This window comes from Colius striatus, chromosome 15 (genome assembly GCF_028858725.1).
Source record: "Colius striatus isolate bColStr4 chromosome 15, bColStr4.1.hap1, whole genome shotgun sequence".
Classification (NCBI taxonomy): Eukaryota; Metazoa; Chordata; class Aves; order Coliiformes; family Coliidae; genus Colius; species Colius striatus.
The window spans coordinates 2,335,056-2,349,476 of NC_084773.1; the positions used below are offsets into that span (position 1 = coordinate 2,335,056).

General features: G+C 41.1%; 1 protein-coding gene across 4 annotated transcripts in view; it reads right to left on the minus strand.

Annotated features, from left to right (window-relative positions):
* Positions 1–14,421, minus strand: part of EFCC1 (EF-hand and coiled-coil domain containing 1) — a 53,197-nt gene that overhangs the window by 11,728 nt on the left and 27,048 nt on the right. For all 4 annotated transcript variants that reach the window (XM_062007956.1, XM_062007955.1, XM_062007957.1 and 1 more), the window contains exons 3-4: positions 3,766–3,911; positions 33–165 (exon numbers count right to left, since the gene is read on the minus strand). In XM_062007956.1, coding sequence (XP_061863940.1) covers positions 33–165; positions 3,766–3,911 — 279 coding nt within the window. The remainder of the gene's footprint in view (positions 1–32; positions 166–3,765; positions 3,912–14,421) is intronic.

Below are 14,421 nucleotides of genomic sequence, written 5' to 3' on the forward strand. Positions count from 1 at the left end.
GGGCTCAAACAGCATTAATCTCAGAAACATACCCATTACCACAGCAAGGAAGCTTGGCCAGGCCTTTCTTCATTTGGTCCACCTGGGATGGCTGCTCTGCTGCCCACTTCTCCTCCTCTTCATCAGAGGCAGCCTGGCCCTCCACAGAGCGGAACAGCTGGTCCTCTGCTCGAGAAACCAACAACAGCTTAGTAACAAGACACAAGCCTGATGTGCTGCAGCTGTGGCAACTGGAGACCGAGTCAGAAAGTGAGATTTTAGAAGCCCCAGTGAAACACAGAGCACATTCTCTCAGCATTCATGCAAAGGGGCTGGAAAGCTGAGGCAAGGGAGCCTCAGTAAAGATCATTATTTTAATACTCCAGCACTGTTGCAGGTAATTTGTAGCTATTTCACTTCAATTTTCTTTCTTTTAAGCAACTCTAATGTAAGGATGAGCATGAAGGATCAATGTGTTTTTAGAGGGGGCAATGGCTGTTCCCATGTGCTGAGTGCATGTTTTTGAAGAGGAATGAGAAACCATTGTACTGTGGAAGGGTTTTTTTGCATAGTCATTGCAGCAGCAGGACACATAGTCAGAGTGCAGGAGGTTGATAAAGGTGTTATCCAATTAATTCCCTTACTGTGTTTTATGAGGACTGTGGTTTTAATTTATAACTGTAATATTAGACCTGTAGCTATCTAATGTTTTACCTTCTTTTTACCTAAACCTAATGTCTCCTCACATGCCAAATAAGTTGCAAGTGAACTATCTCTGATGCATGTAAATATACAGGTGCTATTACAGTAATCTTTCAATGCTTTTTGAGCTGCATCATATAAAAGCTATTGCATTTAACTCCTTTGTATCACAGCAAGGTATTTACAGGGACTTGGAGAATCATTATCATGCTTGTAGCTTACGGGGAGTTTTCTGAAGTGCTGACACCATGAAAAGCCCTGGTCTCACACCTTTATTCTGAACGTTCATTTTGAGTGGATTTCAAACTTTTTAATTATTTACCTCGATCATTGTCAGTTAATTGAGGAGGTTTGATGGATTCTAACAGAGTGATCCATTGAAATGCTGTTACTTCTTCAAACATTGAAATGTAGGCTGTGTGCAGTGTCACAAGGCTTGGGAATATTTAGTTCATCCAGCACAGCAAAGGGGGGTTCAAGGGGATGAGTCACCCAGCAGAGACTCTCAGGGAGATGATTTTCTGTCTCGTTTCAAGGACACAAGCACCTGCGGTCCAAGCTAAAATATCACTTTCAGTTGTCCCTGTAAGGACTCCTCTGCAGCCTCAGTTTGGCAGGATCCCCTTCAGAGGGCAGTCGTGTCCCACTGCTGCAGAGAGCCCTTCACTGCCAGCCTGCGGTCTGTTTAATCCCTTCTCCTGTCTATTTTCAGTAATAGAGGAGGAAAGGTCTGGTTTTGTTGCTTGGGGTTTTGTGTTAACACTTGGCATATGTTTATTAATGCAGTTTTCATTCCAGTAATATTCAGTGTGCCTGACTTATAGGTTATCACATTCTTGCCTAAGGAGGAGCAAAGCTTAGTTGTATGGCTCTGTAATTAGAGAGTGAATGTCTGCATTTTCATTGCAACCCTTAACACAGAATCTTAAGGGCTGGAAGGGACCCTCAAAGCTCACCCAGTGCAACCCCCCTGCCAGAGCAGCACCACCTAGAGCAGGACACACAGGAACTCACCCAGGTGGGTTTGAATGTCTCCAGAGAAGGAGCCTCCACAGCCCATCTGGGCAGCCCCTGCCAGTGCTCCCTCACACTGAACTTTTTCCCTTGTGTTTCTTTGGAACCTCTTCTGTTCCAGCTTGTACTTGATGCCCCTTGTCCTATCATTGGCCATCACTGAGAACAGCCTGGCTCCAGCCTCCTGACACCCTCCCTTTACATACTTGTAAACATTAATATACTGTACAATTTCTTCCAGTGAGGCTGTGGATGGCCAAGACAACAACAAAAGACTTTCTGTTTTCAATCTGTGATACATTAGTAGTGAGCTTTTTTTGCACCATTTATTTTCTTGCCACAGGAGTTCAAAGGGAGAACAATCAGAGGCTGCAACTGCTGTGGCACTATGGATTCCATGAAGAGCTTCAAACTGGTATGTTTAATCCACTACATTGATTACAGCATCTGGCATAGCAGACCCTCAGATTAGGATTTTAAAAGGAGGCAAAGGCAGGTGAATCTCAAGCAGTCTTCATGTTATTTAAGATGCTTCCTTCTCTTCCTCTCATGGCTGTGTCCTCTGCTCTTTTGCATATCCCCCTTGCAGGTTATGATTAGCAGAACTGGAAACCAAAGAGGAAAAGCACAACTTCCTATGCATCACCTTCAACATTAAGTTATCATTTCACTAAAATTCTTCTACTAAGCTAATATTTAACACACAGTTCTGCCAGGAGAATCACAGAGCACTCATAGCTGTGATATTTGGGCATTAATTTGTAAACTTGCTATTGTGGGATAACCTACCCAATTCCATTGATGCCAGTGCTCTTTGGTTCTAAGAAATTAACAAAGTATATGAAAAAGATAAGTAATTCTGCATCTAGATTTATTTCTCTAGTACACCTAGCTTTACCCCAGATGTTGACACATTTTCTGACTTGTTCTTTTTTTCTGCTTAGCTAATCCTTTCTTATTTGATGGAATGCCTTCACATCTTAAAGTGCACAAGCCCACAATTCACTTGTTTGAAAAGCTTTTGCTTAAAAAGCTCTTTGTACCCAAAGCATGGGCAGTGTAGGTCAGACGTGGAAACTGCCTTTGAGCTGCCAAAGTGTCTAATTTGATAAAGATAATTGTAAAAGCAGGTTTGGTTTAGAGGTCTAGCCACATGGAGAACATGCTACAATGGTAATTGTATTTACATGTCATTACTTTCCCTGCTCCTGAGCAGCTGCTTCTCAGCTCCATTCAATACATACCTAAAAGCTAATTTTGTCAGACTACAGTCTGCAGTAAAGATTGCTTGTCACAGTTAATGTCAGATAGGTGCTTTTGTCTTGTTTGAACTATGTATGTCCAGAAAAAATAATCACTGTAGGGTGCCAAATTTACCAAACTTTGCATTTGCCACTTGGCACATAAACCACTACCTGGGGAGGGAATTTTGTCTTCTGAGTATCATAAATGTGTCTCATTGTTACAGCACCTAAATGATCCTCTCCCCCAAATTTCTCTCTCTGACTGCCCCTGTGACTGCTCTGCAAAGGCCTAGTCAAGCTCTTGGGTTGTGACTGTAGAAGGCTTTCAAAGAATGCTCCATGCAGTGCCATGAGAAATCCCAAGTGTGCAGTTTTATGGCAGCAGTTAGTGCTAGTTGGGCTAAACAGGTAGGACCTTTTCAGAGTGACTGAAGAGGCCATGATGTTTCCAAAGTGTAGATGTACAGAGTATTAACTGCAAGTGGTTTCCTTGGAAGTTATTTTAGCTGAAGTTTTGAGGTTTTATTTACAATGAAAACTTCATACTTGCAAGCCAGGAAAAAGGTTCCACTGAGGTAAGTCATATGGACAAAAAGCAGTTTTAAATCATAGCTTTAAGGGATATGTTCAGTCTTTTACTCAACACAACATTCTGTGTGGAGTGAGAAGTAGAAAGCTGGGATATTACTTCTTATTTAGGTCTGAGATTTCCAGATTCATTAGGATTAGTTTGTGGCTTGGCTGGTTTAACAGCAGTATCAGTTTTTCTGCTAAGGTCCTTGCAAATCAGTGAGGAAATGAAACAGTTGGGTAGTGGGTTTGATACCGTTCTCAGAAATCCCAGCTCCACCAGTGGGAGATCGTCGATCTTGTTGTGTGACAGACAGGCAGCATCTCCCATCTGCTGAGGCTGCTCCCTCCTTCTGCTCTGGGCTGGTGCTTGAGGCAAGCTCCAATTGCCCAACTCCTGACCTGGAAAAGAAGGGTAAAGTCAAGTAGCCTTGAAGGGAATTTGAAAAAGCAAGATAAAGGTGCACAATCTAGCACATGAATGACTTTGAATACAGCTGTTCAGACTAGCTATAGAAGAACAGGGATATCTACCTTCTGTGCCTGGAAAGCTGACCCCCTAAAAGGCTGCACTTGGTTGCTTCACAGGGAAGTGGATTTCAGCTGTTTATTAGGTAATAGAATCATAGAATAGTGGGGGTTAGAAGGGCTCTCGAGAGCTCATCCAGCCCAGCTCCCTGCTAAAGCACGTTCCCCTCAATCAGGGGGCACAGGAATGTGCCCAGGAGGGTTTGGAAACCTTCTGAGAAGAAGCCTCCACACCCTCGCTGGGCAGCCTGGGCCAGGGCTCCCTCACTCAAACAGTAAAGAAGTTTTGACTTATGTTTAAGAGGAACTATTCAATAGGAACCAAATGTTACTTATAGATTTCAGTTCAGATCAAAGGCATCTAGAAACTATGGATGAGAATATCTCCTCTGGCTGTAACCTTTCCCTTCTCCCCTGGCAGTGATGTGGCAGCACATGCATCATTGTTACTATGGGCACCATAACACCATAGCAAGGGTAGCAAGTTTTGCAACTTATCACTTGGACTGGCACTCAGAAATGTCAGGCAGTTTTGATCCAAGTCTTGCAAGCACCGGAGATAAAGCAGTGTCAGAGACTGAAAGTCAAAAAAGAATGACATGTAGAGTGACACATCTGAAAACCAGTGCTTTGTACTTCAGAATCATCTTAGCAGTGAGCTTCTGAACTGCTGCCAGTCTCATCTGAAACTCTGTCCTTTTCTGAGTGGAACGTGAAGGATATCACACTTAGGTGTCTTTAAGGAAACAGCTTTCAGAGGATGGTACACAAGTTGAATAATGCAACTGAGGAATAAGAATCCTGAAACTTGTCAACAAAACATATTTTGAAAACAAATATTAATTCAATACAAGACAACGAGTGTTCAGGCTGAGGAATTGATAGTTGCCTAAATGGACATTACTGGGGGAGTATCTGCAAGGAAACTCAGGGTAAGACGTGTTGGAAACAAAATCCAGACTATAATTACGTGTAGTTGAGTTGAAAATGTTCTAATAGTTCCTTTTGGACAGAATGAGAATGGAGTTTGGAATGACTGCCAGGAGTCCATTGGAGCCACTACTCTCCTTGTTTCTTGGAATACATTTGGTTTGGTTAATTTGGCTCTCCTACCTGTTGTTTCATAGGGAAGTACTGAAAGACAGTATTGCTGTTTAGGAGGAAATATAACAGAAGTACATAATACAGTTGCCATTATTCATTCAGATACTCCTATTTACAGGCAAAATAGAGCCTATGCAATTGACAGGCAACACCTAATGCTGAATTTCTTTTAGGAGTCTCGTTTTTTCACACAATATAATTACTATGTGACAATCCTACAGAATGTTACTGAAACCTGAGCTGAGGAGAATTTAACAAATGAGACTCATACTGTAGTAAGAAACAGTTACATCAGAGAGATGGAAGCGTGGCATAGCAATCCACACGTGTAAGGTTCATATCAAACATTCTCTGAGGTAGTAATAAGCTACCTGTTAGGTGTGGAGCTACCTGAACACCAAGTCCAGTCCACTGCAAGCTTGTGTATGTCATGTGTATGTTGTGTAATGGAATATTTCCTATAGAGTATGTTTCCATAACTTCTGATAGTTACATCAGGATATTTTCCTATTTATAGAATCATAGAATCATTTCAGCTGGAAGAAACCTTTAAGTTCATGGAGAGCAGCCTTTGTCCCAGCCCTGTCACCCACTAGACCACTTCCCTCAGTGCAACATCCACCCATCACTGAAACCCTTCCAGGGACAGTGACTCCAGCACCTAAATAATAACGTGGCAATACTTTTCTCAGTAGAGCTGACAAGTAGTTCACAAAAATCTATATACAGAAGAAAGCAAAGCAATTTCAGGACTTTTACAGTAAATTAAATTCTCTCCAAATTCTTCCTAAGATATATGGACTGTTCCTTGTGCTTAACACAGTAAGTAGTCACCAAGAAAAAGAGAGTTAAAATACTCATCAAATTGCTCCTACTGAAACAAGTTGCATAACATGATCTAAATACTTCCTGCCTGTAAATTCAACTACTGCTAGAAACAGGACTTTAGCTGTAGTAACAGAAAAGCTGATGCCAAGTTAGAGACAAGTATTGCAGAGAGCTTTTGTTTAACCTAACGCAGCTGCCGTCAGTTCCTGAAGAACCACACCAGTGTTAGTTCCCTTGTTACTTGTCAAAGTATACTAAGTAAATAAGATCATGTATTTGACAGCAACAAAAGTCAGCATTTGGAAATATCTGTAGGGGCAGAAGCTGAGGTAAATCATGCTTAGGAACCAGCACTTACTTTACCCCCTCGAGCACAGCTGACTGCATGAAAACTAATGACATATTTCACTTAGAGTTTATGGTATTATTTAGCTTAGCAACAAGTGGATTTCCTGTAAAGTCCAGGGAAATTGTGATCTCCAGAATGGAGCCTGGCCAGTCCTTTAGCTTTGTTAGTTCTGGAAAAAGTAATTATGAAGTAGTGCACAAATAAAAAGCCCTGTTAAGCTGGGGCATTAAAAATGGAGATGCCTGGAAGTATCCCAGAGCTTCAGTGTTCTGGACAGTTACTGTAGGATTTCCTTTCACAAGGCCATTACATTTTATTTCTCTGAAGTGTGCTAATTTCATTGTTTTAAAGCAAAAAACTATTTTGGAGTCTGGTGCTTGCTAAGAATCCCTTACAATTTCTTGAGGACTTTAGTTGATGTTACCCAGATGGTTCTATAAGCTTTGAGCTGCAGTATAATTCAGTATAATTCTGTTTGGATTTCAGAGGTTTTTAGAATCAGTTCACACAATACAGAGACATTGATGCTTCAGTGGATATTCATTGTAGTCTCAAAGTTGGTTAAGATTTTAACCCATCAAATATTGAGAATATTCATGTATCATGGACACCTTTTCCAGCAAAAGTGTGCAAATGCTGTGATGATTCACAGGAGGTCTGCTGGTGATATTGACTGTGGGTGGTCTGGTTTCATTTTAACTTGGCAGTCCAAGGAACATCAAGAAGTTTGGTGGAAAAACCCAGTGTTTTCCCTATAATTCAGGACTTAGAATAACAAACTCCCCCTACTTAGATGAGACTCAAGACAGACCTAAATAATAGTTTTTACTTCTCTGGAGTTCTTGAATTATTCTATAGTGTTTTCTTGAGAGTACTTCATCAACTGTCTGTTAATGTGAAGAAGTTAAGGGAGCCATACAAATGGCATGTTTTGTTAGATGTTTTTGCCCAATACATTGACTAAAGACAGCCATGTCTGTCTTCCCTGCAGGTGTTCACCTGGAATGCTAGAAAGAAATGGAAGTTTTCAGCAAGAGTTTTCAGACCCAGGTGCTCCAGAATTTAAATCTTGGTTCTGACACAATATCATTTGCATCAAGTCTTATTTTGCCTTACTTTCCTCAACAGAAGAAATCTAGCAAAATTAGTGTATCTTAAAGCCTAAATAAAAAGGCAGCACAGAGGAAGATAGAGCCTTGTTTTCTAAAATCACCCATGGAAATTGTTAATCACACATGGCCAGACAAATCAAAATGTCAGAGCTCACCCATGCCAGATAAACATGAAGAAGCAAAAAAGCAAGCAGCAGCAAGGGTAGATACAGAAATTTTAAATAACCCAAGAGATTTTATCTTTAATCAGCTTATACATAATGTCAAGGATCTGGTGGAAATAATGGAACTGGAAACTTGTTGTTGATACACCTTGCCAGAAATCTAATACACTCTGATGCTGGGCACTGGTTTATCCCCAATAGTGACCAGGGAAGGATGGGAACAACGGCCTAGTGACAGAGGGAAAGGGACTGTCCTGTGCAATACAGTTCCAAGGGAGGGATGCATGAACAGAATTGTGTTATCCAAAGGCAATAATGTGCCAAGTTTGGTGCCAATGATCAGGTGGCAGAGCTAGAGATCTTTTTGGCTATACAGAAGCTGTAAGGGGGCTGCTAATACAGCTCATGGAGCTGCTAGGGCAGACTTACCATTCCTATAAACTGTAACTAGAAACTAAAATGGGCTGAAGGAAGGTTTTAGAAGAATAGAGTTACAGATGCTAATGAATCTTTGCTGTCTATTGGAAGAGAGTATCTGTTTCCTTCTTTCAATTCACAATTGACAGAGGATCCTACATTCACTTTGCAAGCTATGTCAGATTTCTGCCTGGATTTTCTCTGGTTTTTGGGCTTTAAAGTGGATGCAGCCAAAAAGTACAGAAGGTTTAATTTTTTTTAGAGTTGCTTCGTGCTCCTTAATTGCCATTGTTGAAGTACACAGCATTTCATCCTGGTTCTCAAGTGAGGTGGTGGAGGCATGAATGGACTCATGGTGGTACTCTTTGGTAGCAGAACAATGAACCACCATGAGCTCCTGATATCTCACTGTGTGATTTAACCACTGGGTCATTTTTTTCCTCTCTGAGAGCTTTGTATTTTCTTTATGGACAAGCTTGCACTCTTACTTTTCAAGTGGCAGAGGTTTCAGGATTTAAAGTGGAGCATAACGAAACAGGCCAACTGCTATGCTTTTGCTGTCATGGTAGATGCTAAAAGGAGGAATCTTCACTCATTCTTAAACACAGGTTTAATTCTTTTCTCATTAGTATTCATACAGCATCAAATGGGTCTTCAAAAATGAGTCCAAGAGTGAATAAACAGCACGATTGTTTGGGGCAAGATCAGAGGGGGAAATAGTGCTGAAGATGCCTGGGAAGCTTTGTGTAGGGTGCAGTGTGGCAAGGCTTCCATGGAGACAGGCAAACAGTCCACATTCATCCTGCAGTCTTTGTGCTGAGGATAATGGGCAGCTTGAGAGAAAGAAAATTGAAGAGGCGAGAGTTTGCAAAGTATTGGACCTTAAAGTAATGGCCATGACTAATTGGCTTTTAATTGCCTCTGCTTTATTGTTATGGAAACTTCTAACTGAAGCAAAACCCACCTGCTTCTGGCACTAAACAAACCTTTAGCATAAATAATTCCTGACTAGTCATAAAATAACTCTGAGGAATTATTTAGCTTTGCATTCATAGACCTTTAACTAGTCTCTTTAGAGACTTATTTGGAGCAGATCAAACAGCCGTGTTGAATATGCACCTTGCCCTAAGTATAGTTATACAAACTAAAGTATACTTTATTGTAAAAGTGTATGACTTGTGTTTTTTTAACCAAAACAAGGTGTGATTTTTATTTTTGTCCTGTTTTGCCCAAACTGTCAGCATTTAGGGAACTCAGAATGGTTTCACTTGTGGCTTATTCCCTATAGGGAATTACAGAATTTAGAAGGTGTGTGTGTTTGTTATTTATTTATGATTTTAAATGAAAAGTTCAGGTCAAATATGTTTACACATTGGAGCTGAGTGTCTGTGTAGGTTTTCTAAATGAACCTGACTTCGGTTGGTGCTGTAAACTGTGAACCCTTCTCCAACAGAAAGTGTATGAACCAACTTTTTGATCTATTTGGATTTAAAATTGTTTAATCTTGGGTTTTAAACAGCTTGATCTCTAAAGCATCAAATATACATTTTTAGAAGTATGACTTTGTAGTAGTTTTAGTAAAGAGATGACTAAATGTCCTGAGCTTATACTGAAATGAGGAGAAGCTTGTAGCTAAAGAGCCTCTGGTTGAGGTTCTGGGAGGTTTCCTGTTACTGGCTGACAACTGTAATTTTCTTACCAAAAACACCCATCTTGCTGAGGGCAATGTGCTTTCTTGCAGAACCTTTCCATCTTTCTGCACGTTGTATATCAACAGGCAAACCTTGCAATGGTGCTGTCACACACAGGGCAGAGAGCAGCAGAGTTAGGCCTTGCCGTGACGCACTGCTCTTAGGCCTTGCCGTGACGCACTGCTCTTAGGCCTTGCCTTGCTGTGATGCGCTGCTCTTCCTACAGTGACTTCAAGCATTTGTTAGGGATAACATAATCCTTTGTGCTGGCACAGTGAAATTACAGAGTTGAAACATGCCTTTTATTGTCCACACTGTCCCATTCTAAAGAGAAACTTCTGTGAGCTTGGGCTGGGGGAAATCGTTTCTCAGAGATCAGCTACTCTTAGCACAGGTCTTTATGGTTGATTTGTCAACTGCTTTCATGCTACTCCCCTTCTTAAAACATATCATAAACATTATAAAAATGTATTTCCTTGGTAGATTTTTCCATTGCATAGTGTGCCATTTGGGTTGAATTTCTCACAATCCAAATGTTTCTTAGGCTGATCTTTTAGGATTCAGGTGTAAACAAGAATAACAGAAGTAAATGCAATTCTAAAGGGCTTGTATCTCTTTAAGGGCTTGGTGCTCCTTATTTGGAGCACCAATTGTCCTTAATAGCTTGAAATACTGAACATGCTCCCATCCATGGCCAAGAAGGAATAATAGTTGTGAATCTCTGTTTATGCTTGGCAAGCTGGCACTACCAACCACGTGTGGGGGCAGGAAGATTGTCTCTTTTGCACTGTCAGTGCTCTCCCTGACAAGGACACTAGCACAGGGAGTGGTGGCTTTGACATCTAAGAAACACCAGAGGAGGTTTTTAGGAATAGTCTTAAATTGGAAGAAAAACTCTCTTTTTCTTGCCATCTCTCTGCTTTAAACCTTGCTCCCATTCTCCATGTTCTCATACTGGATCCTATATGCACTGTGTTGTGCAAGTGCTTGTGCTGCTGTGACCTGGATTTATGAAATGTGTTTGAACTCTCATCCTTCTCTTATTTTTGGAGGAAGATTAAAATTTGGATCATTGCATGGGCCTAAATGTTGCATCTCTCAGGGGATGGCAAAATGCAGGGCTGTGACAGGAGCAGGTGGAAATCTGATTGGATTTTACTGTTGATGGAAACATGATTGAATTACTCTCTAAACAGGCACAGTGATTGAAGTGAGAATGAGAACTGAAGTAATAGTGGACATGGAGAAAGGAGACAGGATTGGTGTAGAGATAAAGGGACAAAAGATGAAATATGCAGAGGAAAAGTGCTTAAGGGCAAGCACACTCCCTGATAAAACTTGGGTTCTATCCAAATTCTTGAGGCTTTGCCATTGCTCTATCAGTAAATGTTTGTCAAAACCATTCAGAAATTAGTTTCTCCCACTGCAAGTCCACATGGAGGATTATAATTTACTGTGCTGGTAGTTGCTCAGTTCACTCAGAGCACTAACCTATGCAGAGAATGTAGAGAATCTGACCCTGTTGTTGGAAAACACAGATGTCACGATGATGCTACCTGATACAAATTCTTATGTTTCAAGTGTATTTGGGTTTTTATAAGGTTCTGAGTTTTCAAGATGTCAGGAGGCTGCCTTAATCCCTGGAGTGCACACAGTACAATATAGCTATTATTTGTAAAATCAGTCTGTTTTTCCTAAGTGACCTTTGCCTCACGCAAGGCAGGAGCTGAATGATTTCTGTGGATGGACAACAATTAGAGAGAAGAAAATTTCTGCCAGGAGGTTCCCTTTATATCCACTGCAGAAGCTACAAGTAGCAAGTCAGGTGAGACACACAGGAACAGAATATAAGGCTGCTAAATGTCCCTTTGAGGAAGCAGATTCTACTCTTGCCTCTGCCAGTGACCCTGTATAATGCTAGATAAATTACTTTAGATACAGAATCACAGAATGGTGGGGAAGGGAACTTTAGAGGTCATCCAGTCCAACCCCTTGCTAAAGCAGGTCCCACCTAGATCAGGACACACAGGAATTTATCCAGGCAGCTCTTGCAAATCTCCAGAGGAGCCTGCACACCCTCCCTGGGCAGCCTTTATATAGATAATTACCATGTTACATGTGTACAGATAGTAACTGAGTCCTGATTTTGTTTTTTGCATGGAATAGACTGTGGGTCATGGGAACTGCAGCTGAGGTATGGGATCATGGAAGTTACTCGTGTGTTTTGCGCTGAAATACTGGGTACTGCGAACATTTAGGTAAGACAGACTGGGCACCTAAAATCAGCAGAAAACTTTGAATGTAAACTTTCTAGTCTACTGTATTATACTGTGATAAAAAGTGTGCTAAAAAACTTAATCATTCATTTTCAGTGTAACAGTTCAGGCCATACTCACAGTCAAATATCTTGTATTATGCAAGACCCACCTAAGTACAAAATAGATGCTGTTATGCATGTTTACACATACACATATATTGAATAATTTCTTACAAAGAAATGACTAAGGAAGCTGAATTAAAACTGCATGGGCAAGCTTCATTCTGTAACTTACAAATTAAGCTTCCTTCAGCTGTGAAATGCAGCTCAAGATCTACAACTCTCGCTGTTTGGTGTCTTCCTTAACCTTTTTTTTTGGCCTTGAAACTTTAGTTTACTGTCATTAATAAACTGTTAGTCATTTGGGCTGCTCCATGGAAGATAACATTTGATAATTAGGCTAATGAGATGATATAGTTAGGACTTCTATAAATCCTGTGCCTAGCAAGAGATTACATTGCATTGCTGTCATTCTTGAGTACATCCTTGATGAACCAGACTGCTCCTTGCCCTGTGTGGGGTATTTCATGGTTAACAGTCATTGCACTATCCAGGAGAAACAGACATCACTTTGCAATTATGTCATTCAGATATTTCTGCCCCTTAATGAATTCTTTTGTGACAAAATAAAGGAAATTGTTTCCAGATGTTGTTCCACTGGAATAAAGAACTCTGTTGCCACACCCTGCTAGCTAGAAATTCAGATATTTGCACTGAAAGTCTAGAGTTTGGCTGCACACAGTGCAGAGCTAAACAAAGCTAGAAAAAGTTAAGTATCACTTGTTCTTGATTGAGCATTTAGCCATTTGCTAAAGCACAAGATTTCTTGGAAGTTTGAGTTAAAAACTTGGATTCAAACATCCTCCTAGTCATGGAAATGGAAGTCATAGATCCATTACTGCTGCTTCTTATCTGTTACACAGCTCTGGAGTTTCCCTTCCTTCCATATTGGAACAATTATTTTACTGTAATGTAACTGGAGTTTGTTAAGATGCCAATGTTAGAATTATTTCAGAAGTCCACAAGACTCCACGAGTGTATGTGGACTTGGGACTGGTGCTGGACCCCACAGCAGTCTGCGTTAAGAGTTGATACAGAGGATCAGAAGCTTGAGGATCAGAAGACTTTTATTCAATATTGTACTGACCCACTGACTAACTCTTGGTTAAACATTTCCCTTTTAACCACTACAGCTAAACCTTTTCAACCCAGAGAACCAAATACCCTTGGTGGATCTTCCTAATAGGCTGTGTGGGTGTAACAGAATTCAGAGTACCTGGCTATGTGCAGGAAAGTTAAGACTTCTGCTGTTGGTCTCACACCATACTGTAACAGCTACTTGAGCTGTTTGCCATAACAGCTCCTTCCCACCCATGAGAGAAGAGAGGGCCAATGGTGTGGCCAGTGGCCCAGACCAGTGGGTTGGTTGCCCCTTCAGCCCTTGGGGATGCACCAAGCTGCTTACCACAACAGACTTTACATCTTGTGGGTACCCTTCCTCAGGTCAACATCCTCCAACTCCACTCTAGTACAGGACATAAATCCTTCTGCCTGGAGTTTGCTGAAGGTAAGTAGTGCAGACAATTTACTTCTCCAGCTTATTGGGAAGTATGGGCTTCAAGTGAGGCTGAAGCTCGTGTGAGGACAAGTTCTCACTCAAGCCAAGGATGATCCCTGAGGTCCCTTCCAACCTGATGTTCTATGATTTATGTTTTCCCATCCTCTTTGCTTCTATTGAGGTTGAAAGTCTCATTGGCAAAACCTCTCTCTTGACTTTTTTTGTGATCTCCTTTTATCCTGGCCCATAAGGAAGAGCAATGAGTCCTGTGGAAGTGAACACCCCCAACCTCCTCTCAACTACACCTGCATGAGTTGTGTGTATGAATTCTCCTAAGTCTGTTTGTCCTTCCTGATCTCCAAACTTGTATTCCTAGAATTCTCTCTGTCCTGGTATCCTGAACTTGTGTTTTACAGAACGATGCTTGAAAGCCTGCAGCCAAAAACTAGTAACTAAAACACCATGAAATTCTAAAACAGTGCTAGCTTGTAACTGAGATACATGAAATAAGGCTTATAAGCAGATAAAGAAGAGCAGCAGAGAGAAGATAACTTGCTTCTGCTGTTGCTTGTGTAACAAACCAACCCCCTCATGTATTTCCTCACGTAGACATGTGCTATTTAATCCCAAGGAATCCTTCTGTTATCTCCTGTGTGCTACAGCGTGTGTCAGTAAAGATCAAATGGCTCCTAGATAAAGTGTTCTTCCTAAACAGGCTCAGGGGGTATTTATCAACAGGGTGGAGATTCAACTGAATTCAACACTGAGCTGAACACATCTAGCAAAACACTGGGGTTCATTTCTGTTTGTGTGCAAAACTGTAGGTATTGCCAAACGTGGCATA